The sequence below is a fragment of the Callithrix jacchus genome, chromosome 7 (genome assembly GCF_049354715.1).
Source record: "Callithrix jacchus isolate 240 chromosome 7, calJac240_pri, whole genome shotgun sequence".
NCBI classification, from domain to species: domain Eukaryota; kingdom Metazoa; phylum Chordata; class Mammalia; order Primates; family Cebidae; genus Callithrix; species Callithrix jacchus.
The window spans coordinates 149,437,544-149,463,467 of NC_133508.1; the positions used below are offsets into that span (position 1 = coordinate 149,437,544).

A 25,924-nucleotide genomic window follows, 5' to 3' on the forward strand; every position below is an offset into this window, starting at 1 on the left:
AGAAATGGAGGCACAGAGAGGTTAAGTAACTTGCCCAAGTTCACATTGCTAGTAAGTAGTGGCACCGGAACTCAACCCTAGGTAGGCTGGCTCCAGAGTTTGCATGTTTATCCATTATGCTCAATTCCCTGAAATAGTGAAAGATTGAGAAAATCTTCACTGGACATGGAAAGGGGACTGGTTAATTGGGTACAATGTAGCCATTAAAAAGAATGAGGCAGCTCTCTATGTTCTAATTTAAAAAGATATTTATGATACGTTGCAAGCTGTCGAACAGCATTCTGAATATGCTCTACTCACATGTAGTAAAGTATATGTGTATCTATATATCTAGTATATCTCCAGGAGAAAACGCAATTAACAGGTCTTAGTGACAGCCTCTGGGGAGGGGAAATTGTTACTTGTGATACTGAAGATCCCTAAGTAGACAGACATAAATGAGAGGACTCAGCAGACAGAAACCAAAATATCATCTTTATTATGAATATGGTCACCCTCGGAGAACAGAGCTTACACGACAGCTGCAAAGAAGTTCACAATCCTGAACTCCAGAACTGAGTTATAAGCAAGCCCCGCCCCTTCCCACACGCGATGCGGTCGTTCAGCCTGCCCATAAGGGATTGCAGAAGAGATTATGTTCTCTCTCAAAGTTGCACCCAAAAGAGCAAAAAAGGAAGGGGAAGAGAGAAAGTATGTATGCCCAGTTCCTATTCCCAGTCTCCAATGTCAGACAGTCCCCTCTACCTCCCACGGGGAGTCACTGAGGAGTGTTGCCTTAATGGAGCTCAGTCTACACCAAATTGGCTAGAACTTCCTGAGGCTTATTACACTTTCAGCGATTTAACCTCTCTGTGCCTCCATTTCTGTATCTAAAATGAGTAATAGTTGTAACCTCATAGTGTTCTGTGAGGGTTCGATGAATACCGAAGGAAGCAGGAGCGGGAGAGAAGCAACCACCACAGATCTTTCAAAAATACATGAAATAGTATTTTGGGGTCTGGGTGTGATGGCTCTTGCCTGTAATTCCAGTACTTTGGGAGGCCAAGGCAGGAAGATTGCTTGAGCCCCAAATTTGAGACCTGTCTGGGCAACATAGGAAGACCCCATCTCTACAGAAAATAAAATTATTAGCCAGGCGTGGTGGTGCATGCCTGTGGTCCCAGCTACTTGGGAAGGAAAGGTGGAAAGATCGCTTGAGCCCAGGAGGTTAAGGCTGCAGTGAGCCAAGATGACACCACGGTACTCCAGCGTGGGTGGCAGTCAGACTCTGTCTTAATATAATAATAACAATTTGCAAAATCAAGTTAAGAAAATTGAAGTCCAAGGAGATAAAATAGTTTACTCAATGACATCTGGCTAAAAAAAATAAAAATAAAAAGGCAGAACAAAAATTTAAATCAAGTCCTCTGACTTCAAATTCCTTGCATCTGGCCTCCATACCAAGCCACCCCATAGCACTTATTTATGAAGGCAAAAAGATGAGAAAGGCAAAGAGTCAGGTGACATGATCCAGAGAGCATGTTCTTTCTGAGAGAGAGCAGCTGCTCCTGGAGGCTGGATTTTGAGGGAGAGGCTGGTGGAAGAGAGTATGATTTAAAAAAAAAAAAAAAAAAAAAAAGCATAGTCTCCCTGTGGGAGTGAACAGGTCTAGGAGAAAGACAGGTTTAAGGGAGCTAGTTCAGTGAAGCGGCCACAGCAACACTAGGGCGGCTAGCCCCACGAGGGCAGCAGAGACCCAGGAATGGCCTTCTGTTTGCTCACTGTAGGAAGCACACACAGGGAAGCATCTGGAGCTTTCAGCTCTTCCCGAACTCGAGGCTGACGTCAAACAATTCTGCCAACCCTGAAGCTAGAGGCCCTGTCAGCCTTCCAGTTCAGGGTCGGCACCTTATAAACATAGATGCAAGAGTACACTAAGCATTATCGCATGGCTATCCACTCGTACAGGAAAAATCAAATTAATTAATTGCTCTTCCCTGTTTTCTTGAAGCCGCCCACCTCCATTTGTTTTTAACAGTACAGCCCTATACTGAGTCTTGTTTTTTGTCTTCACATCATGCGACCAGCCTTGCTGGAGGATAAAAGATTGATCCCAGATTCAAAGATCTTTGCTAGGTAAGAGCAGAACAAAGGCTTTTGAATCCTAGATCATGGAATCAGAACAGACCTATAGGGAAATAGCTCTCCGGACATCATGAGTGTAAATCTTCCAAGACATCTGTAGATGTCTTCATCAGCTGCAGAAGATCCACATCTGCTATCTCACCTTGTAGAATGGGATGTCCTAACTGAACCCAAACTGAATTGCTATTTGCAGAAATGGTGTGTTGATGACCCTGTTTGTTTAAATTCAGTACAGGGCCACAGTGGAGGGATTGGGGCTGTTTTGCGGCTGAGGAAAAAGAGAGCACTTCTGATGTTTGATCTGAGTCTCTGGCAGGGAGGCGGGTTGTACAGAAACACAGAGGTGTGGTGTCCGCACCCTCATCCCTTCCCATCAGGCTGTTGAGTAGCTTTGAATTCCCTACCTTTGGAGAGGGGAGTTAGGGTGGAAGATGAAGGAAGTGTGTTCATGAAAGACTTTGTGGGAGTCTGGGTGTAAACACACAGGGCATGTGCAGAATCATATCAACAACCTCCCTGTTCCAACTCTGCTCAGACTAGAAAGCCACTCGAGTATCCTGAGGACTGAAGCGGGCCAGTACGCCCATTAGAAGAGATCATGGCATGGTGAAAAGCAGGGTTGTGATGTGGGCAGCACAGACAGTGATGGGGAGGCCCTGGGAACTCCCAGAAATAGCAAAAGAGACCCTATATGGGGAGAGAGGGTGTAGATAGGCAGGTGGGAGCTAAGAGTGTTGGTAATTCTGGCATGAATGACAATATGACCTCACTTGCACCTATGGCTGCCAATGCCTTATTCTTGATTTGTGTTTCTCGATTTGAATGAGTATTTCACTTATCACACCTTGGTTTCTCACTGATCAAAAGCAGCATCCCCTTAGTCAGGTGGCAGTTTCCCAAAATGGATGAGAGGAATGGCCTTTTCACCAGGAGAATGTGAGAACTCCTGATTTAGTGTATCTCCCTTTCTTTGGATTGGACAGCATTTGATACCAATTCAGAAATGAGTTAGAATGTTATTCTTTGAAAGAAACTTTTCCAGAAATACTTTTCCAGCGATACCCTAGAAGAAGTTACTAGTATCTCAAGAGTTCATTCAACACCAGACAGGAATTTATTGGCTAATAAAAATAAGTGATTTCCTGGCCCCCGATGCAAATTCTTCACCTCTTCTTCCCTTCTGACTGATGGAATGCATGAGAACTTAGACCTGGGGATGTTATTTGAGTGCAGCCTTGCTTGCATACGGTCTGTCACAGCTCCTCTGACTCCCATTGCTGTTACCAGGCTGCAAATGACTGCTGGCAAGGATAGAGGGTCCTTCAGAATTCCCAGGAGATCAGAATCAGTCTGTGAGGTGTGGGGCAGTTGTCATGGGGGCTGTTCTGTTGTAGCATCACTTTATAAACTAAATAAAAGAAATCTTCAGTCACATCTGTTCAGTAGGAGCCACGTTCTTTGGAGTCAGGATACGTGAGAAGGGCTTCAAATAGTTGCCTACTTTGGTGGGGAATAGAAAGAGAAATTGAGTTGAGAACTATTGCCTACCTCTGAGGAGTGTCTCTGCAGCGAAAGTTGCAAACTCTATCATGGGGGTTTCATGGGGACTGAACACAAGTTTATTTTCAGGGCTGAGATCAGATATCATTACTGCAAAGCTCATCGGTAGGAAAGTCAACAGCAAAGCTTGGTACATGGGGCTCGCATTCGCCTCTCACCGAGTTTTGGCAATGTGAACACAACTGAGCTTCAGAATCAGAATGTCAAAGCTACGAGCCTTCGTTCAGGCTGCCACGTTTCAGCTGCCTGAGTCTGAGGAGGCAGGCCCTGGCTACAACAGGCTGTACAACTTCTTGCTAAAAAGGAAGAGGGTTGGGTTCTACTGCCTCGCCTTTCACAGTATCATGCGCCTCCCCTTTAGAGCACCAACTCCAGCTGGCAATGTTGCATTTGGGTGTTGATGTGTGATCGCTTGTCTTCCCCTCTACAAGTTCCGCGAACGCAGACGCCGTCTCTTTTGCCCGTCTTTATATCCCCAGCATCTAGCTAGCATGGTCCTTTTCTCTTGAACTAATGAATAAAAATATTGGAGGGTATGCAAATGAGACCCTCAACTTATAAAGAAGAAAATAGGCCCAGAAAAGAATAAAGTAGACAATGGTTTTAGCAAAAACCTAGACTACAATCGTGTCCCAGAGGGAATGGGCTTGGGCAGACCTGAAAAAGGTGTTGCCCACATGCCCCAGCTTTGTAGTTCAAGGCTGCTGGAGGACAAAGGTCAACAATGCTGCAGAAGCCACTACTTTTTTTAGGGCTCCTGTTCTGACCACAGGAACAAAATATCACAGGGAAAGGATGAGGCCTTGCAGCCTTTGCTGGGCATTTCAGATTCTTCTGGCTACGGATCCCGGTGTGTCACTAGCAAGGGTTACTAGGAGTTTTTTCTCTTTCTCTGAAATGTTCTTCTGCATTTCCATACCCACAGGAGGTTGCAGTCTGTTTTCTAATTAGGCCTACAGTCTCTTCATCGCCTAAGGTGTTCCTGTGGTTTCTGAGCCTGAAAAGAAAAATGAGGAGCTACCATTGGCCCAACAGTGGCAACTGTGTGATGTTCTTTCGCCTCTGGGTACACTTCAGAGGTTGGCAGATTCGCCATATGTTGGCTTGGAGGATTCTCAAAACAGTTTAAGACCAGCCTTGGTGTCTCTGGTGCTGTCCCAAAGGGAAAGGTGGGCACTCAGTCCCTTCTCTATTTAGGAATGGGGAAACCTAAAGATCAGGCTGAGGCAGGAGAATCGCTTGAACCTGGGAGGCGGAGGTTGCAGTGAGCCGAGATGGAGCCACTGCACTCCAGACTGACAACAGAGCAAGACTCTGTTTAAAAAAAAAAAAAATTTAACTGGCCAGGCATGGTGGCAGATGCCTGTGGGCCCAGCTACTTAGAGGCTGAGGTGGGAGGATGGCTTGAGGCCAGGAGTATGAGGCTGCAGTGACCTATGATCACACTTCTGCACTCCAGCCTGGGCAACGGAGCAACACTCTGTGTATATGAAAAAGGAGACTTTTCTACACCTGCTTACCCAGGGGTCCCAGAAGCTCCTTCCTTTGACAGGAGCCCAGAGTTTGTGAGCTGAGGAGGTAGGTGGCTCTGCAGATGTGGAACCTGTGCTGTGGTCTCAGGGCCTCCCTCCTTCCTGGTCTACACATGTATCCACTTAAGAAAGCTCCGGTGGGCCGGTTATGGTGGCTCACACCTGTAATCCCAGCACTTTAGGGGGCTGAGGCAGGTGGATCCCCTGAGGTCCGGAGTTTGAAACCAGCCTGGCCAACACGGTGAAACCCCGTCTCTACTAAAAATGCAAAAAATTAGCCGGGTGTGGTGGTGCATGCCTGTAATCCCAGCTACTCGGGACGCAGAGGTAGGAGAATTGCTTGGACCTGGGAGATAGAAGTTGCAGTGAGCTGAGGTTGCTGCCCTCCAGACTGGACAGCAAGAGTGAAACTCTGTCTCAAAAAAAAAAAAAAAAAAGAAAGAAAGAAAGGTCTACTGCTCCCTCTGTTACTTCTCATGATGCCTTGTCACCATCAAGTAGATGTCTACCCTGGCCCATGGCTGGCTGGATTGTTCCCAGGTGACCAGGCAATACAAAGAGGCTCATGTTCACTCATTTGAAAGACGATCCTTGACCTCTTTCATTTTTTCTAATTCTTGCCCACCCCGCCCCCGACAGTAGCTACTTACTCCTTCTATTCCTTTGACTTCTCCTCCTTTTGGTCAAATGACTGATTATAGAGATGATTCCCAAGCCCGTGATCAGTATGCAAATGATGAGAATGGACGTCCTGGAAGGAACCACAGCAGACTTTATGTTCCTTGGAAGAAACTACCTATTGGTTCTCAGCTCTGGATCCCTTTCTCTGGGATGTGTACACCTGCCCGCCCCGCATCCAGTTACAGTAGCACCTGGCAGCTGTATTCCTTCAGAGTGACCCCGTCCTTTGAACCACACTCGATGGGACCTGCTGAGCATCTGACTAAGCTGGGTCAATGAACCCTTTCCTCAGAAATTAACTGTGGATTGGGTCTAGGAGAATCCAGTCTCAGACTGGCCAGCCTCTTGAATGGGGGAGAAATAAACTCAGGAACTATAAATGGCTGACTGTTGGGGGAAAAAACAGAAATATGCCAGGTCAGAACAGAGAGAGAAGGAAGCAAACATGCAGTTTCAAGATTAGAGATGGAGGTAAAGTCCTGATGACGCTCCCGATGATTTTCAAGGGTGGCCGACATTGCAAACGCCGTTCTCTCCCTATGATAAATGTCCCCTTTCAATTAAAATAGCTAGAGGGTATTTTTTTCAGCTTTCAACCAAGAGTCTTAAACTATATATATATATATTTTTTTTTTAAAGAAAGCAAATACTCACATTAAGGATACATAGTTCAAATGGAGAAATAATGTGCAGCAGAAAAGCTGTCGGTGCAAATCAACTGTCATATTATACAATTGTCCCCCGGCCCCTACCTCCACCCCACTGCCCCACGCCCATTCGTCCCCTGAGACTATGGCTCACCTGGAGTAGTCAGCCTTGCGGACAACTCTGGGAGTCTTGCAGCTTCTGGTTTTGTTGCCTGGTAGGTCTGAATCAGAAGGATTGTTAAGTCTGGTGAGGCCCATAGCCAGGCCCTGCCTCTGCCTCTCAGCTGCAGCTCTGCCTATCATTCTCTCAATCTCCAGAGAGTGGGTCCCCTGGTTGACTTCAGAGTAAAACAGAGGCACCAAGTACAGTTGTATAAATGTGCCCTGCACAAGGAGCAAGGCTGAGGGGACAAACAAGGGCAGACATTTAGCCCGCACTCTGTTAAGCCATGCACCCTGCCTCCATGCACCTGAAGGAAGCAGCCCCTTTTCCAGATTTGGACAAAGGCCCCACATTGACTAGAAGTGGCCCAGAGTCCCACACTGTGGTCTTTTCCCCATAGGAGGGGATGGACCCTAGAAGCACCAGAGGGCCAATCCTATTTTTAAAGAACTACTCGTTGGTGATATAATTGCCGTATTTTTCTTATGACGAAAACCCAATGGGAGCAATGGCGCCACGACCACCTACAATGCCTCCTCCGATAAGACTTGGGAAGGATCTGTGCTTCATCTAAACTGAGGAGTATGTTCAGGTGGGACTTCTCTTGTCTGAGCCTCAGATTCGGGTCAAGCTGCACAGTTGACTAAAAGCAGAACCACATGAAGTAGAAACACTGTGGGCGTGAACGATGTCACATTCAGTAAGATCCTGGCAGAATCAATCACCAGCTGGCAAAGTGTGAGCAAAACTCTCTTTCCAGCATGGCGACAGGTTTCCCAAGGCACCCCTTAAGCCCTTCTGGTTTGTTTTCCTACCAGCATTGTGCTTTGGACTGTGATAGAAAAGGACATCCTTTCTAGAAATGGAAACAAGGAGAAGACACAGGAAAATAAAAAAAAGAAAGAGGCCAGGCGCGGTAATCCCAGCACTTTGGGAGGCCGAGGCGGGTGGATCACAAGGTCAACAGATCGAGACCATCCTGGTCAACATGGTGAAACCCCGTCTCTACTGAAAATACAAAAAATTAGCTGGGCATGGTGGTGTGTGCCTGTGATCCCAGCTACTCAGGAGGCTGAGGCAGGAGAATTGTCTGAACCCAGGAGGCAGAGGTTGCGGTGAGCCAAGATCGCGCCATTGCACTCCAGCCTGGGTAACAAGAGCGAAACTCCAGCTCAAAAAAAAAAAAGAAAGAAAGGCTAGTGCCTTCCATAAGTCCTCTGTCTGAGAAACAGAGATTTTTCTGTTGCAAAAGGAGGTTTTCATCATTTAGCAGAAAGAACTTAGGGGAACATCTGGAAATCCTGTGTCTTAGCTCCAGCCAAAAGTCCCAATTGCTCAACTCAGACTTCTCCGCTATGGACTCCAGTTCCACCCACACCTTCCCCATGTCTCCGAATAAAAACTGCACATTCCTTAAAAGCAAAAGAGGGTGCTTACTAGTTGGGCCACAGCATTTATCTCAGTACATTTTCATTATTATTTTTTGAGATGACTCTGTCACCCAGGCTGAAGTGCAGCGGTGCAATCACAGCTCTTTGCAGCCTCAACCTCCCTGGGCTCAGATGATTCTGCCTACTCAGCCTCCCAACTAGCTGGGACCACAAGTGGGCACCACCACACCCAGCTAATTTTTGTAATTTTTGTAGAGATGAGCTTTCTCCACTTTGCCCAGGCTGGTCTCAAACTCCTGGGCTCTAGCAATCCAATCGCCTCAGCCTCCCAAAGTGCTGGGATTACAGGAGTGAGCCACCGTTACCTGGCTACCTCTGTATATTATCAAATTATTTAAGGTGACAGTTACCAGGCACCTGGGTCATTTTTTGCAAACTTAGACACCTCTCAAGAAACTAATCTTCAAAATTCTAGACCCACAGGCACACAGACATTTAATAACAACTTCAAAGCCTTTCAAAACAAAGATGTCACATCTACTAGACCCTGTCAGCCTTTTCCAAGGTCCTTAGACCAGATTGCTGCAAGGGAAGAGAGGTTCTAAATACACCCCAGGGCACAGACATTCTCCTTGTCCCCAATTTCCAGCTATTCCCCAGCTCTGTCAATGACCACCCCATGATTGCTAGAGGAAGAGAGAGGCCACGTAGCCCCAAAGAACACAGTGGGAGTCCGAGTTGGGGCTCACCAGCTTCAGTGAATTCTCTCTCAGCAGCATACACCTGTGGCCATGGGTCACCTCCAGTCAGACCCTGGCAGGCTCCTTACCTTTCCCAGACCAAAAGTCACTGACCAGGGTTTCTTTCTTGTCAGTTACAATCAGCTCTGTAAAATCCATGTAATCCCTGGCAAAGTCCCGCTGGATGCCACACCAGTACCAGCCTGCGTCCTCCTTAGCCAGGCAGGACATAGTGACAATGAGCTGGTTCCCTGTGTCCCTCAGGGCCACATGATTGGTGCTGTTGGGAGAGAAGGCGATGATGTTGCAGTAGTCACGGAAGTAGCCTCGGCACCAGTATTTGCGGTGGTCCTTGTAGCGGGCATTGTAGTTGCAGATGGCAGAAGCTGTGTCCAGCACAAAGCTTTCCTTGACCTTTTCATCCATGACCATGGCATCTGTGAAAACACACACGCGCACCTGCACACACGCCATTGTTCTCTCAAAACATTGCAGCTCCTGCCCTCCTGAAGGATAATTAAAGAATCGGAGACTGATTTTTGCTTCTTTTTGATTGGCAACTGTTATGGGCTGAACTATGTTGCCTTCAAAACTTATATGTTTCAGTCCTAACCTCCCATGCCCCCAGAGTGTTTGGATATAAGGCCTTTAAAGAGATAATTAATTAACATAGGGTCACTGGGGTAGTCCTTAATTCAATTTAAATGGTGTCCTTATATAAAGAAGAGATTAGGACTCTGACAGTACAGACAGAGGAATGGCCCGTGAGGACATAGCCGGAAGGTAGTCATCTGCAGACCAAGGGAAGGCCTCAGAATGAAACCAAACTCGCCAAACACCTTGATCTTGAACTCATCTTCTGCTGACTGCACAGGGCTGAAAACAGAGGAAGTCGTATTCTGTCTTTAGGGGATAAGAACTTCATGTTCCCTCCCGCAAGATCAGCATAGGCACCTCTATCATCTCAGATATTGCACAATGAGAAAGTCACGCACACCAGGTCCAGCTGGACTGTGGCAGGGAAAATGTCTGACCAAGGAGAGGAGATGGTACAGCACAGCCTATCCTTCCTTCAGCCTTCCAGCTGTGTAGCAGAGACCACTCAAATGTAGGCTCATGTTCTTTATAACATTGAGTTTTTATAACAACCCCACAAGGAAGACAGCATGATCTTCAGTTTAGAAGTATGAATGCTGACCCAGAGAAAAATTCAGCAAGTCTAAACACTGCACAACTGAAGGTCGACAGAGCTCGGAAAAGGCCAGTCTTCCCAGTCTCATCTGTGGAGTCAAGCATGAGCGGGAAAAGGAAAGTTGTATCCTCATATATCTGCACATATATTTTTGAGGGGAGAAGGGGGAAGGGGAACTTGGATGAGCTAAAAGAGAAAATACAGAGCTCCTATTTTATTTTATATTATTTTGGTAGAGATGCTGGGGAAAATATGGAATGCATAATGAATTTGCATGTCGTCCTTGCACAAGGGCCATGCTAATCTACCTGTATCATTCTAATTTTAGTATGTGTGCCTCCAAAGTGCGTGCAGAGAGCCATCATGTTAGCCAAGCTTTCCAATTTCCTCGCAAAGTCTCTTATCTGAGCTAAGAACAAGAGCCAACATGGACAAGAGCTATTTTTGTCTCCTTTTATTTTCTCATCCCATTCCTCAGACGGTTCAAACTAATAAGCAGGGACTCCAAGTAGGAGAGGATTTCAGTGCAAAATCTCTGGGAAGGCCACAGCTTAAAGGGCTGGAACTGTTCCTTCCCCCATCTTACCTGAAAAGAGAGTCAACGGGAGTAGAATGACGAGCCACATGACGAGAAGGACGCAAGCCATCAACTGGATTAATAGAATGTACCCAGGGAGCACAGGAATCCCAAATCTGTTTAAGGGAAACAGATAGGCTTGAGCTTAATATGGCTTTATCCTGGTTTAACGAGACCAGTGAAAAGGGAAAACAACCAGTTAATCCAAGCAGTGCTGCCATGTATAGGTACACTGCACAAGGGTACCACACAGATGCTCTTCATAGACTTAAACTTATTGACCGGGCAACTAAGAAAATTCTGGGCAGTAGAGCTGTCCCTCCTGGATAAATGGGCTCTGGCCCACACTCAGAAAAGCACATGCTCACAACCATCACTGGCACCCATTTGTATGTGCTCCACTGTAACCTGTTCTGCTGCCTCATCAGAGGCCACTCATTTTGTCTGTTCACCACTCTTGGAGGCCCAATTTCTTATACAGTTGAGAGGACTCCTAGTAATCAGATTCTCAACTAACCCAGCTCCCAGGTGGATACTGCAGGCTCATATGGGGAGCACGGCCAGGGGTGGAGCACGCCAGCTGTCAGTAGCCTGCGTGCCTGGGACCTGAAACATGCGAGCAAGCAGAAGTGTGGGTGTTTGGATGACCACAGTTTGGGCTGCAGTCTTCAGACTTCCTGAAAGCTTTCCTGAGAAGAGTTGGAACAAATCAGGGAGCTCCATCTATGCAGCTGCAGCAGCTTCTCCTGATTCTAATGGGACTCATGTGCTCTGACCACTGGCTTTCAAAGTCTGAATTATTGAACCACCTCTCAGGTAAAGTTAAGCAGGGTGCTACTTATCACGCCCCAGAGTCAGCACGTCCCTCTGAGGGTCATACATGGATTGTCCAGTCGTGCAATAATGTCCTCTCTGGAGAAAGGGGAGCCTGTCTCTAATTCATGTGTAGTCAGCATGTGGGCCACCAGCAAGCCTGTATCATGGTAGGTTTTTATCTACATCACCTCAGGTGCTCCTCATCAAAAACATCTATGAGTTCCACAATTAAATTACATGAATAAACAAGGAAGGAAGGAAAGGAGAATATGTGGATCCAAAGGGACTTAAGAGACATATTGACAAATTATAATATATGGAACTTATTTGGATCACGATTGAAGCAAACAATTCAGAATATATGGCCAGTGATACGATTAGGATATAATTCTTTGATTTATTTTTTGAGATGTGATAATGGCATTGTCGTAGCCAGCCTTCACAGTGGCTCCTGGAATTCATGCTGTTATGTAGTCCCCTCCCACACTGAATCAGGACTGGCCTGTGTGATCAATACATTATGGCAGAAGTGATGGCATGTGATTTCAGAGGATGGGTCATCAAAGGTGTGCAGCTTCCACCCTAGGCTCTCATGCTGCTCCTCTAGGGAAAATCAGCCACGATGCTGCGAGGACTCTTGAGCAGGCTGTAGAGGGGCCCATATGGAAAAAACAGTTCACTAGACATGTGAGAGTCACTTCAGGAGTGGATGCTCCAGCCACAGTCAAGCCTGCAGATGACTGCAGACCTAGTACCCTCATGAGAGACCATGCATTAACCACTCAACCAAAATGCCCCCTGAATTCCTGACCCATAGAAACCATAAGAGATGATGAAGTATTGCTGTTTCAAGCCTCTAAGTTTTGGGTGTAATTTGTTGCACAGCAATGGATAATTACTGCAAATATTGTGGTTATATTTTTAAAAAGCAGTCCTTATCTCTAACAATACTGCATGCAAAACACACACACTCAGCATTGCTCAGAGATGGCAACATGAAGCCAAAGCAACCAGCAAAAGAGAAATGTATTGTGCCCAGATACCAGCAAAATGCCCAAGACACAAAAAAGTAACTGCAAAGGGAGTGAGAGTGCAAGAGTCACAGAGAATGAATGATGTGTCTACTAACATTTTGAATATTGCTTGATGTAGTAATTCCATAGAATTAACTTTCGGCCAGGTGCAGTGGCTCACACCTGTACTCCCAGCACTTTGGGAGGCTGAGGTGGGTGGATCATGAGGTCAAGAGATCCAGACCATCCTGGTCAACATGGTGAAACCCCGTCTCTACTAAAAATACAAAAAATTAGCTGGGCATGGTGGCACATGCCTGTAATCCCAGCTATTCAGGAGGCTGAGGCAGGAGAATTGCCTGAACCCAGGAGGCAGAGGTTGCGTGAGCCGAGATCGTGCCATTGCACTCCAGCCTGGGTAACAAGAGTGAAACTCCACCTCAAAAAAAAAAAAAAAAGAAAAAAGAATTAACTTTCATTCTATTTAGATGTATAAATATGAAGGTAAATAGGCAATAAGAATAAACCAAATAAGTTTTAAAAGATCTTTTAGAATGCCAAATGAAATGTTTATAGATAAAACAACTTGATACCTGAAATTTCAGGATAATCAGGGCAGGGCAAGTGGATACAGGCACAAATGAAACAAGATTGGCTGTAAGTTGATAATTACTAAGCAGGATAATAGACAAATAAGGGGTCCTTCTTTTAGTCTGCTATAGTTTGCATATTTGACCCTCCAAACCTCATGTTGAGATTTGATCCTCTATGTTGGAGGTGGGGTCTAGTGGGAAGTGTTTGAATCATAGGGGTGGATCCCTCGTCAATGTCTTGGTGCCATCATTGTCATCATGGTAATGAGTGAGTTCTCAATCTATTAGTTCCCATGAGAGCTGATTGTTTCAAAGAGCCTGGCACCTCCCCCAGCCTGCTTCCTTGCTTTCACCATGTCATCTGTGCATTCTGGCTCCTTTTTGCCTTCCACCATGAATGGAAGCAGCATGAGGCCCACACCAGAAGCCAAACAGATGCCTGTGGAACTGTGCACCGAACAAACCTCTTTTCTTCATTAATTACCCAGCCTCAGGTATTCTCTTATAGCAACACACACAAACTAAGACATAGTCACTCCACTTTTGTGTGTTTGAAATTTTCCATAAGAAAAAGTAAAAATCAAAACACAAAAACAACTTTGACACAGATATTATTAATCCGATCTTACAAATGAAGACAATTGAGGCTCAGAAGTTTAAGTAGCTTGCCCACATTCACACAGCTAGTAGAGCCACTATGATTTTATGGTAAATCTGGGAGAAAACAAACAAAAACTATTTTCGTCACACTGTGCTGCTTTCACAGTAGTTGTAATACTGTAAAATTATTTTAGAGCATGTTAGAATTTACAAAGGGTCTTTACAGAAATTCTGTCATCTGAGTAGTTGGGAAAACATGCAGCCCAAATGTTCTTATTCCCATTATACCCAGCTATAGTAGCTAAGAGCAGAGTTTCTCTAGAAAATGTGCATTTGGTTATAAGAAACTGAATACACAAGTGGACCATTAGGAGGCCAGACCATATATGAAAATAGAATTCTGACCTACAACCTGCAGCAGCCTGCTCAGAAAACCAACAGCTAATCAGTAAATAGTAAGCCAGTCTGCTGTCAGTCAGACTGGTAGGAAGTCAGATTGCTTTCTTAAGCCAGAAAGCCAAACAATAGCCCCTTTAACAATCAACCCAAAATAGCCAGGCCTTAAAGCAGTCAGGCAAGAGACATAAATAAAGGGCATCTAAATAGGAAAAGAAGAAGTCAAACTATCCACGCTTGTGGACCACATGATTCTGTATCAAGAAAACCCCATAGTCTCAGCCCCAAATCTCTTTCAGCTATTAAACATCTTCAGCAAAGTTTCAGAATACAAAATCAATGTACAAAAATCACTAGCATTCCTGTACACCAACAACAGCCAGGCTAAGAGCCAAATCAGGAATGCAATCTCATTCACAATTGCCACAAAAGAATAAAATGCCTAGGAACACAGCTTATCAGGGAGGTGAAAGATTTCTATCTTTTTTTTTTTGAGATGGAGTTTCGCTCTTATTACCCAGGCTGCAGTGCAATGGTGCAATCTCGGCTCTTTGCAACCTCCTCCTCCTGGTTCAAGCAATTCTCCTGCCTCAGCCTCCTGAGTAGCTGGGACTACAGGTGTGCGCCACCATGCCCAGCTAATTTTGTATTTTTAGTAGAGACAGGGTTTCACCATGTTGACCAGGATGGTCTCGATCTCTTGACCTCGCGATTCACCTGCCTCGGCTTCCCAAAATGCTGGGATTATAGGCATGAGCCACCGCACCCGGCTGCAAGATCTCTATCATGAAAATTACAAAACACAGGAAAACATTCCATGCTCATAGATAGGAAGAATCAATAACATTAACATGGCCATATTGCCCAAAGCAATGTACAGATTCAGTGTGATTCTTATCAAACTACCAATGACACTCTTCACAGAACTAGAAAATATTATTTAAAAAATAATATGGAATTTTTTAAAAAGCCCAAATAACTAAGGCAATCCTAAGCAAAAAGAACCAAGCTAGAGGATATCACATCAATTTCAAACTATACTACAGGACTACAGTAAGCAAAACAGCATGGTACTAGTACAAAAACAGACACTGGAATAGAATGGAGAACCCGGCTGGGCACGGTGGCTCAAGCCTGTAATCCCAGCACTTTGGGAGGCCGAGGCGGGTGGATCACGAGGTCAAGAGATCAAGACCATCTTGGTCAACATGGTGAAACCCCGTCTCTACTAAAAATAAAAAAAATCAGCTGGGCATGGTGGCACGTGCCTATAATCCCAGCTACTCAGGAGGCTGAGGCAGAAGAATTGCCTGAACCCAGAAGGCAGAGGTTGCGGTGAGCCGAGATTGTGCCAATACTCTCCAGCCTGGGTAACAAGAGCGAAACTCCGTCTCAAAAAAAGAAGAAGAAGAAAAAAAAAAGAATGGAGAACCCAAAAATAAAGCTACATATCTACAACCATCTGATCCTTGACAAAACTGGCAAAACAAGCAGTGGGGAAAAGACTTTCTATTCAATAGATGGTGCTGGGATAACTGGCTAGCCATATGCAGAATATTGAAACTGGACCCCTTCCTGACACCATATGCAAAAATCAACTCAAACGGATTAAAAATTTAAATGTAAAATCCAAAACTATAAGAACCCTGGAAGGCAAACTAGCCAATACCATTCTGGACATAGGAACTGGCAAAGATTTCATGATGAAAAGGCCAAAAGCAACCACCACCAAAGCAAAAACTGACAAATGGGATCTAAAAACCTCAGAGCTTCTCTGCACAGCAAGAGAAATGATCAACGGAGTAAACAGACAGCTTATAGAGTCGGAAGACTATTTGTGAATTATGCATCTGACAAAGATCTAATATCCAGCATCTATAAGGAACTTTAACAAATGTACAAGGAAAAAAAACAGCTCCATTAAAAAGTGGACAAAGGACATGAACACTTTTCAGAAGGACATACGTGCAGCCAACAAGCATGTGAAAAAAAGCTTAATATCACTGATCATTAGAGAAATGCAAATCAAAATCAAAATGAGATACCATCTCACACCACTCAGAATGGCTGTTATTAAAACATCAAAAAATAACAGATGCTGGTGAGGTTACAGAGAAAAGAGAACGCTTAAACACTGTTGGTGGGAGTTTAAATTATTCAACTGGTGTATGAATTGAACCAATTACTAAATGAAATTTGTTCAATTTGTGGAAAGCAGTGTAGCAATTCCTCAAAGAGCTGAAAACAGAACTATCATTCAACCCAGCAATTCCATTACTGGGTATATACCCAAAGAAATATAAATTGTTCTATCATAAAGACACATACATGTGCATGTTCACTGCAGCACTATTCACAATAGCAAAGACATGGAATCAACCTAAATGCCCATCAATAGCAGTTTGGATTAAAAAAAAATGTGGCACATGTATACCATGGACTACTATGCAGCCATGAAAAAGAACAAGATCATGTCCTTTGCTGGAACATGGATGGAGCTGGAGGCCATTGTTTTTAGCAAACCAATGCAGTAACAGAAAACCAAATACTGCATGTCCTCCCTTATAAGTGGTAGCTAAATAATGATAAAACATGGAGACAAAAGAGGGAAACAACAGACACAGGGCTTACTTGAGGGTGGAGGGTGGGAGAAGGGAGAGGAGCAGAAAAAATAACTGTTGGGTACCAGGCTTAGTATCCATGTGATGGTATAATCCATACAACAAACCCTCGTGACATGAGTTTACCATTATAACAAACCTGCACAGGTATCCCTGAACCTAAAAGGGAAGTTTAAAACCTAAAAATATTTAAAAAGTTTTTAAAGCGGCATTTAAAAATAGCCAGGACTTGATTAATAACACATTTGGATTTCTTAGTCCTAAATTGAATCTGAAGACAAAAATTAGGAGAATTATAAGGAAGGACATGCAGTATTTGGTTTTCTGTTACTGCATGAATGTGCTGAAGATAATCCATGCTCCTAAAAACTCCCCTAATTTTTGTTCCCAGTTTCATCTTAGGACCAACCAAGAAAGCCAAATATGTGTCCCCAGTTAATGACATAGGATGCCTCACTTCTAGTTAGCCTGCCTACAGCTTTCCCATGCCAACAGCCTCTAATCAAGGCACACCTAAAGCCTTTCCCTTTTTTCACTGTTGAAAACAAATTAATTGGACAGCTGTTAGTCGAAGACGGCTGTGGTGCCTTGGATTCCTACATAACACAAACTGAAACCCAACTCAGGGCAAACAGTGAAACAAAACTTCAGCTAAGCCAATCAGAGACCACCAAACTAATTTCAAACTAGAGGCTTCCCACGTTAACCAATAAAATGTATTTTCTTCGTCTTACTTCCACAAATACCTTGTAAAAGTTTCCTCTCCCACCTCCTCTGGTGGAGCACTGAACCACTTGTAGTCCGGTGCTGCCCAATTCATGAATCATTGAATGCTCAAATAAACTCATTAAAATGTTAATGTGCCTAAGTTTGTATTTTTATGCTACTATACATGTTTCCCACTCTTCTGCCTACCTTTGAGTCTCTGCCAAAATGCAAGTGACTACAGCTGACTCCCTTGATACAGAAGCTCAGAGTAAACAGCCTTTGCTTCTTCTCATTAGGTTGGCCTCTGCATTCTTCCCCAGTTGACTTGATTTTCTTTTTTTTTTTTTTTTTTGAGATGGAGTTTCGCTCTTGTTACCCAGCCTGGAGTGCAATGGCACGATCTCGGCTCACCACAACCTCCACCTCCTGGGTTCAGGCAATTCTTCTGCCTCAGCCTCCTGAGTAGCTGGGATTACAGGCACGCCCCACCATGCCCAGCTAATTTTTTGTATTTTTATTAGAGACGGGGTTTCACTATGTTGACCAGGAGGGTCTTGATCTCGTGACCTCATGATCCACCCGCCTCGGCCTCCCAAAGTGCTGGGATTACAGGCTTGAGCCACTGCACCCCGCCTGATTTTTTTTTTTTTAACGACAAATAAACCCAGTTACTTAACATCTACCCTTGTTCCAGCTTATTCATATGGAGGAGAAGGAGGAAGCAAACCTCAGTTTTGTCGGGGTGGCCTTTGTAATCTTATTCCTTTAGAATAAAAGCCCACAGTTATCTTTTACTGTTTAACTGAAAGAGAGCTAGCCAGAAGAGGGGCCTGTGACACTAATCCCATGACACTAATCTCTAAACCGGAAACCAGGGTGAATCGTATCACTTCTAATCAAGCTCCTCACCAGTGAGTTTACTTTGAAAGACATTTATTTTCACTATAAGGACTCCTGGGCTTATGGGCTTATGGAACACCTTAAGTCAGGAGATTCCCATTAGACAAAAATAAAAAACACAACTCCCAGCAAGCTATCAGTGGACTTGCTAAGCTGTGACAATAAGTAAAAGGAGAGACGGGGGGGGGGGGGGGGGGGGGGGGGGGGGGGAGGGAAGAGGGAAGAAAAGAAAAAAGTAAAAGCGGTTCTGAAACTCAGGAGCTAAGGATACCAAATGGCTCAGGACAGATTGCTGTTTTGCCTTGAGGGAAGTGGTCCCTTTAGATCATGTTTTGAAAGACAGGGTAGTGTTAAGTGTTTCTATGGCAACTACATTAGAAACTGTTTGTAAATTAAGAAGCATGGTCTGAAGATTTCCAGGAGACTGGGGCTGCAGGACCCTTCCTCTCATTTCTCCAAAGGGGCAAGAGTTGTCCCAAGGTAAATAGTGTGTCTGAGACACCTGCAGCCATAGAATAAACATAGGCCCTCATCCTGGAGGTGTCTTTTAACTACCACAAATTAGAGGGGAAACGCCTAGAATTCTTGATTCCTGGGCTGACTGGAGGAGAAGCAAGATTCCTTTACCGAAATGAAATGTTAACAAGATAAATTTGGTTATCAGGCTCTGGCCTAAAATTAGGTTTAGGATAAACCTTCAGGACTGGCTAAGAATTAATTTCATTTTCAGATACACTTATTCTCTTTGATATTGTTTAATTGAAGTATCCATCTTGTTGCTCTTGTCAAGCTAAATATTGTCTTGGGAGTAAGAGTTCACAGCAGCAAATTTGGATAGACCAAACCAGAGATGCCACCTTGAATCTCTAAAGCCACAGTCAAAGCTCAGAAGATGTGACTGGCACTCTATCCTGTCTGGTATCCTGATGAATTAGAGATCAGCTAGTAGGTAAGGCAAAAAAACGGAAGTCGTCAAGTGTACAAAGCTGTAGTTTGTACCTGTCTGTCTGTTAATTGTGCATAAGATGATCTTGAAAGTTTGGGCTTTAAAGTTACAAGTTCCTCTTTATGTCTGAGAATAGGTGGCAAGACACTTGAGTTGCCCTGTAAGGCAGGGTTAAGCTTAATTTCTGGTTCTATTATTTGTTAATCAGGAAACGATGGACAAGTTACTTAACTTCTCTGTGCCTCAGTTTTTTCTTCTGCAAAATGGAGATGATCATTATAGTGGCACCCACCTCACAGATTGTCAGGAACAAAGGAGATAACGCATCCAAAGAACTTAGTGCATAAAAAGTGCTCAACAGGCCAGGTGCAGTGGTTCACACCTATAATCCCAACACTTTGGGAGGCCAAGGCAGGAAGATCACTTGAGCCCAGGTGTTCAAGACCAGCCTGAGCAACATAAAGAGACCCTGTCTTTACAAAAACTAAAAAAAAAAAATTAGCTGGGCTTGATGGCATGCTCCTGGTCCCAGTCACTTGGGAGGCTGAGGTGGGAGGATCCCTTAAGCCAGGGACGTTGAGGCTGCAGTGATCTGTAATCAAGCTACTACACACTAGCCTGGGTGACAGAGCAAGACTCTGTCTCAAAAAAAAAAAAAAAAAAATGAAAGGAAGAAAAGAGGCCAGGCATGGTGGCTCACACCTGTAATCCCAGCACTTTGGGAGGCTGAAGTCAAGATCACGAGGTCAAGAGATCAAGACCATCCTGGCCAACATGGTTAAACCCCGTCTCTAAAAAAAAAAAAAAAAGAAATAATAGCTATCCATTGTCAACAAATAATAGCGATCCACTGTCTCTTTCTGCCCTTCCCCCACTACTCCTACGAGAATGAAACACCAGGAGAAATGAATAGAATTCTTCCTCTCACAATGGATGAATGAATGAATGGTTCATAAAATTAGCAAATGGTCTGACGAACCCGAGAATAAGGAGAAGGGTGCTCTGGGGCAGAGTAAGAAGGTGCCTATGCCACCACATGGCTCCAAGTAGCAAGTAGGCTGAGTGCCAAAGGCAGCCAGCTGGGTTTTTAAGCCCCAAGTGACCCCAGCAAAGAGCTACACAACAGTTAGCTAATGTCCTTTATTTACTCAAAAGATCCACAGGTGAATTCCGCAGTTTAAGTCGTCCTTGAACTCAGTTTATTCCTTCTGTTCCCAGCATCTCCTGGGCACCCTCTGAGAGCAGGTTCCCTGCTCAATTCCACAATGGCATGGAACCGAATCACCACCACACACATGTTCAGCCCACCTAGAACCTTTTGTCAGTAAGTCAACGAGGCACCCTTTAGGCTTCATGACTTATTCTTCTATGGGAAGGAGGAAAACAGACAATAGTATCAATGATACATTGTCCCCAAGTCAGGCCTCCAAAACACTGAATTAGAGAAGGAAAAGGAAAAAGTGGAGTGGAAATAAAAATGGAGACCAGTGGAGTGGGGGAGGTATAACTGGGGAGCCCTGGCGATGCTCCCACCTCACTGGAAGTAGTCAAGGATGTAAAAATCCCTTGGCCCAGGCAGACAGACCCTCAAATATTTGTTGATGGTGAATCTGAAGGTCAATGAGACAGAGAGTCATCGCTCATGGACAACTACTCAGAATTCTTCTCAATGCTTGTGTCCAAAGAATCAGAGGGATGGCAGACCACACAGGCTTTGAGGATCAAAAGATAGGTTTCCTTGAACTTCTTTATTTTATAGGCATAGACAATAGGGTTCATCATGGAGTTGGCATGGGACAGCAGGATGCCCAAGTGCAGCACAAGCTGTGGTACCTCACCATGAAAGTAGGTGACGCAGTTGACGATGGACAAAGGCAACCATGACAAAGCAAACAAGAAAAGCACCAGAAACAGGGACTTCGCCGTCTTGAACTCCCGTCCGTAAAATGCGCCTGTCTCTTTGGAGTTAGAGAAGTTCTGTCTGAGTTTGCTCCGGATGATGTAAAAGATGTCAAGATAGATTGCACACATGATGACCAGAGGAATGAAAATCCAGGTGAAGAAGCTGAAGTATACCATGTAGTCCATGCTCATGACGGAAGGGAACCGGCATGACAGGAAGGTGACGTTTCTGTAGTACTCTGAGGTCAGCTTCATGTTCCAACCAAACATGGGGGTCAATCCCACCAGAAATGACACCAGCCAGCAGAGGCCCAGGCCCAGCCATATTCTTCTGTGAGTGGTGACCCTCCTGTATCTGTGTGAATGAAGAGAGTCAGTGAGTCCACAGCAGGAACTGCTAAAGGGTAGGGGGAGACGGAGCTGGTAAAGGAAAGAGAGAAGGTGAGGTGAGGCATACACTCTCTTAATTCTCCAATATTCTGCTAAGACAGGATAGTATTGATGTTCTACGGTGATTCCAGCTAAACTCCACTGGATATGAAGTCAAAATGAGCAGACAACGGTTGGAGAGAAATCCAGCAAACTCCTCTGAGGACTCGTCTAAAGAAGAACACTCCTGAATAGATTAGGAAGATGTTGCCTAGAGTCTAGTGCTTATGTGCCCCCTCGGGGCTCCACTTCCCGAGAGCTTTACAGCCTGCTCCTACTTCTCTACCTTCATGGGCATCCATGCTTGGTATTTGAGTTAAATGAATCAATGAAGTTACAAAATTGTGTTGAAGTGTTTCAGAGACCTTAAAAGACTCATCCAGTAAGAGTCCCCATTTCTCCTTAAACTGTCCTTCCTGCCAACAGCCTACACAGGCCACAAAAAGGAAACAAATATAGTTAAGTATCAGTAGATTTTAACTCAATTAAATCTCACAATAAAAATGGGAGCTATTTTATTATAACTTCAATTTTATTTTATTATTTTTTCTTTTTTTGAGACGGAGTCTCACTCTTGTTACCCAGGCTGGAGTGCTGTGGCGTGATCTCGGCTCACCGCAACCTCCACCTCCTGGGTTCAGGCAATTCTCCTGCCTCAGCCTCCCAAGTAGCTGGGATTACAGGCACATGCCACCACGCCCAAATAATTTTTTGTATGTTTTTAGTAGAGACGGGGTTTCACCATGTTGACCAGGATGTTCTCAATCTCTTGACCTTGTGATCGACCCGCCTCGGCCTCCCAAAGTGCTGGGATTACAGGCTTAAGCCACCGCGCCCGGCCTTCTATTTTTATTTTTATTTTATTTTATTTTATTTTTTAAGATGGGGTTTCACCATGTTGGTCAGGCTGGTCTTGAACTCCCGACCTCAGGTGATCCGCCCGCCTTGGCCTCCAAAGTGCTTGGATTATAGGTGTGAGCCACCACGCCCGGCCATAATCTCAATTTTATTGATGGCAACTGTGAAAATCATAGTAACGATACCTACGATTTATTGAGCACAGATTGTGTGACTGGTACTAGACATATGTTAACTCATTTCATCTTACGAGGAAAGTCCAATTATCCCCATTTTATAGATTAAAAAGTGAAACACAAAGAAGTAACTTACACAAGTTAGAAGTGGTGGGGCTAAAATTAAAACAAGGTAAACCTGCGTTCCAAGCACGGTAGCCACCGTGACATGGAGTGGAAACCAAAGGACAGAAGGTCCAACAACTGGTCCAAGATCACATCTCACATCTGAGACTTGAACCTGGACCTGTCCGCATCTGAAGCTTCTTTGTAGCTCCCTCACGAAGCTCTTTCCTCAAGAGAACTGAGGAGAAACACGAGACCAATGCAATTTAGGTCACCCGGGGAATGAGATTTCTCCATTTGGCGGTCCCTTCTCTTCATATGGTCACATGTAATGAAGAACGTTTTTTGGGAAAAAAAAGCTCTCACACAGGAGGAGGAGGAGGGGGAAAGATATATATGTATATATATATACCAAGAATCCCTTTCTCAGCATTGAAGTCGGTACAGAACAGGAAGCAAAGGTAAAATAACAACCTACATTTGCAAAAAACAGAACCATCAGTTTATCTCCTCTTATTCTTATCTGCCTGCTTCTCCTAAAATAGTACGTCTCATCTAGTAGGTTTTTATCATTTCTAAAATTCAAGAGCACTTATTACGAATTAAAGATGCATCAAGATTTCATCATTTTTAGCCAGTGATTAGTGGTCATAGCTGGGGGGACTGAGCACCCACCCCTAGTCAGTGGAGACAAGATCGGAGCATTCCTCTGATTCTAGCTCCTGAATTCCAACTCACTGTTGCTAACCCCCTCACAGACCATATCAGAAAAAGACGCTTATTGCCCTCTGTCAACATCAAGGGCCAATCTGGATTCATTTTCATTCAAAAAGTCTGGGCTCTGGGCTTTGTAGCCTCATTTCCCATGTGCCTTAACCGCTGCCCACCCCACCACCCCTCAGGCTACCTGACGGTCAGCTTGACCCGCAAGTATCGGTCCACAGCGATGGCCAGCAAGGACATGATGGAGGCGTGGGTAAAGATCAGCAGCAAGCAGCTCATAAAAAGGCAGCTGTAGAAGTGGATCGTGATGCCCAGGCTGATGACAATGGCCAAAGGCATGACCAGCATCCCAACAGCAATGTCAGCCAGGGCTAGGGAGCCAATGAAATAGAAGGTGGTGCTCTGCAGACTGGGGTTCAGCTTGATCACCCAGATGACGAGCACATTGCCCACTATGGCACAGAGTCCAATAAAAATTTCCATGGTGATGTAGGTAATGTTGGCCAATGACGGAGCAGTGCTGTTGACGGACATCTTGCCTTCCCAGGGGAACCTCCAGGGGAACAGGTGAGCCAGCAAGATTCGTCCGTAGGGCCAGTGGGTGTAGCTCTCGCCAGACGTCTTCCCAGAGGTCCATGTGCAGTGACAGTCTAAAATTCACAGATCACTCATTCCTACTCTTTTCTGGTGGGGTGATCTCTTGGAGACCCCTCTCCTTATAAAGGGCTCCTCACAGGTGGATCACTTCCAGTCCCTTTGAGCGCCACACATCCTTGAGTTCCCAGAACCCTGGAGGACAGTTCTACATGGACTGAATCTGAAAGCGCTGCTGCTCTTAGTTCCCCAAACAGAGGCCGTCAAGGCCTCTATCTTCAGCTTTTTTAGTTCCATCCAGATAAGCAACCCTCTTCAGGGTGTTTCAGGAAGTGAGACAGGCCAAGAGGAAGTACAGAGCCAGGAACTCTCAGCAAAAAGATAGAAAGAGCAGAGGAGGAGTCATGAGTGGCATGGAGAAGGCTCAAGACGAGATCGGGTATCAGAATTCATTCATTCAGGGACCAGATGACAGTGCAGGACTGGGGGAGCTGGAAGCACTGACTACGCAATCTTTCTGCCAGCTGCAAAAAAATCTTATGACAAAAAGGCAAACGGAAGAAGAAGAGAAACAAAAAAGAGACTTGGGTGGCAGCCTCCTAACCTTAGCCAGACTACTCCTGCTAAGTGCTTGCATGAGTTGACGCCTCGCTGAACACAGCTAATGCCCAGCCCTTGCAGCAGAGATGCTTGGTCAAAGGGATAAGCAAAGATTCTCTGCTGCTCACACCCCAGCAAAATCACACTGGCCCTTACACTGGCAGCCGGCCGGTGTCCAGCCTATGTGAGGGACGACAGCATAACAGCATGACCAGACATACAGAAAGAAGGAAAAGGAAGGTGTGCATCAGAATCACATGGCATACCTTCCTGCCCAGACTCCCCAAGCCTCAGCCCCACCCTGCAGGAACAGGCGACTGGGACTCAGCCCCCTCTCCCCGAAAATGCCTTACCTAGTCATCAACTTCTGGGAACCAAACACTTGAACACAATTGTTATTTGCGTTCCTATCTGGTTCGGGTGCGTCTCAACACCACACAAAGAGGTTGTTTTAACCAGGCATGCTAGAGAGGCAGTGGGAAGGAACACTTGGACTGAAGCCACATAGGGGCTTGAGGGCTTTATCATCTTTACCTTAAGCATCTAAATATGTACAGCCCAAAATAAAATTCAGCAGTAACAACAGTGCTGTTCTGGTGTTTACTAACAAGCACTTTGGAGAGGGGCATGAGGGAGGGGCCGGTCAGGGTCCTCCTGTTGGTGGCATCATTCATTGATTCTGCCCCTACCCTGACCGCTGTATCCCAGGTTGATCCAAGTCTTACCAAATCCCATGCTCATCCCTGCCAGACTGGTCATTCCTCCCTGAGCAAACTCCGCAGACATTAAAAAGGGCAGCCCTCTCCAAATGAATTTCCATCATTCTAGTATTTTCCAGCGTCGGTTCTGCCCACATCCCTGCACTGCTGGAACCTGAAAAACTTCATCAGCCTCCAACGTGGCCTCTCAGAAATGTTTTTACTGTAACTGCTTTCTTTAGCTGTGCTTCGGAGCAGAAAGTTGCCAAGAGAACTTTCCAGAAGGCTGCATGCTACCATGAGAAAAAAAACAGCCTTTCTCACTATATAACACTGTGAATCCCGGTTAAACACTGCAAAAAACCCTCCCTACCCCTACTCCAGTATATAGGTAAGTTACTTTGGAATCAGTCCATCTCAGCTGGGTCAGAGAAACCAAGGAAAGAGGTTTGTGTCTAAACACAGCATGCTGCAGGCAAGCTAACACATGAAAGAATGACCCACTAGAGAGAAGAAAGGCAGGAGACCTACACAGGGTCACCAATCTAGCCACCTCTGCCCACCTAGGAATTCTACCCTCAGAATTCTCTGCATGCACCATGGGAATTCCTTTTCTGTGAACAAGGGAAGCCCTTCCTT

At 45.1% G+C, this 25,924-nt stretch overlaps 2 protein-coding genes and 1 non-coding gene across 7 annotated transcripts in view; all 3 read right to left on the bottom strand.

Annotated features, from left to right (window-relative positions):
- Positions 1–3,215: 3,215 nt before the first annotated feature.
- TMIGD3 (transmembrane and immunoglobulin domain containing 3) overlaps positions 3,216–25,924 on the bottom strand; it is an 85,056-nt gene continuing 62,347 nt past the window's right edge. For 2 of the 5 annotated variants that reach the window (NM_001302788.1, NM_001302787.1), the window contains exons 2-6: positions 10,617–10,723; positions 8,928–9,275; positions 6,699–6,765; positions 5,867–5,967; positions 3,230–3,624 (exon numbers count right to left, since the gene is read on the bottom strand). In NM_001302788.1, the coding sequence (NP_001289717.1) occupies positions 3,554–3,624; positions 5,867–5,967; positions 6,699–6,765; positions 8,928–9,275; positions 10,617–10,723 (694 nt within the window). In that variant the 3' untranslated portion in view covers positions 3,230–3,553. Of the gene's footprint in view, positions 3,625–5,866; positions 5,968–6,698; positions 6,766–8,927; positions 9,276–10,616; positions 10,724–25,924 lie in introns of all 5 variants that reach the window. The other 3 variants (XM_078329240.1, NM_001302789.1, NM_001302790.1) reach the window with 3 other exon arrangements.
- Positions 10,277–10,378, bottom strand: LOC118143397 (U6 spliceosomal RNA). The gene has a single exon (XR_004727618.1). It is a non-coding gene; the product is annotated as a U6 spliceosomal RNA (small nuclear RNA).
- Positions 20,338–24,675, bottom strand: ADORA3 (adenosine A3 receptor). Its single transcript, NM_001302791.1, is given in 2 exon segments — positions 20,338–21,457; positions 23,578–24,675. Coding segments are annotated over 2 exon segments (957 nt in total). The 5' UTR covers positions 23,928–24,675; the 3' UTR covers positions 20,338–20,850.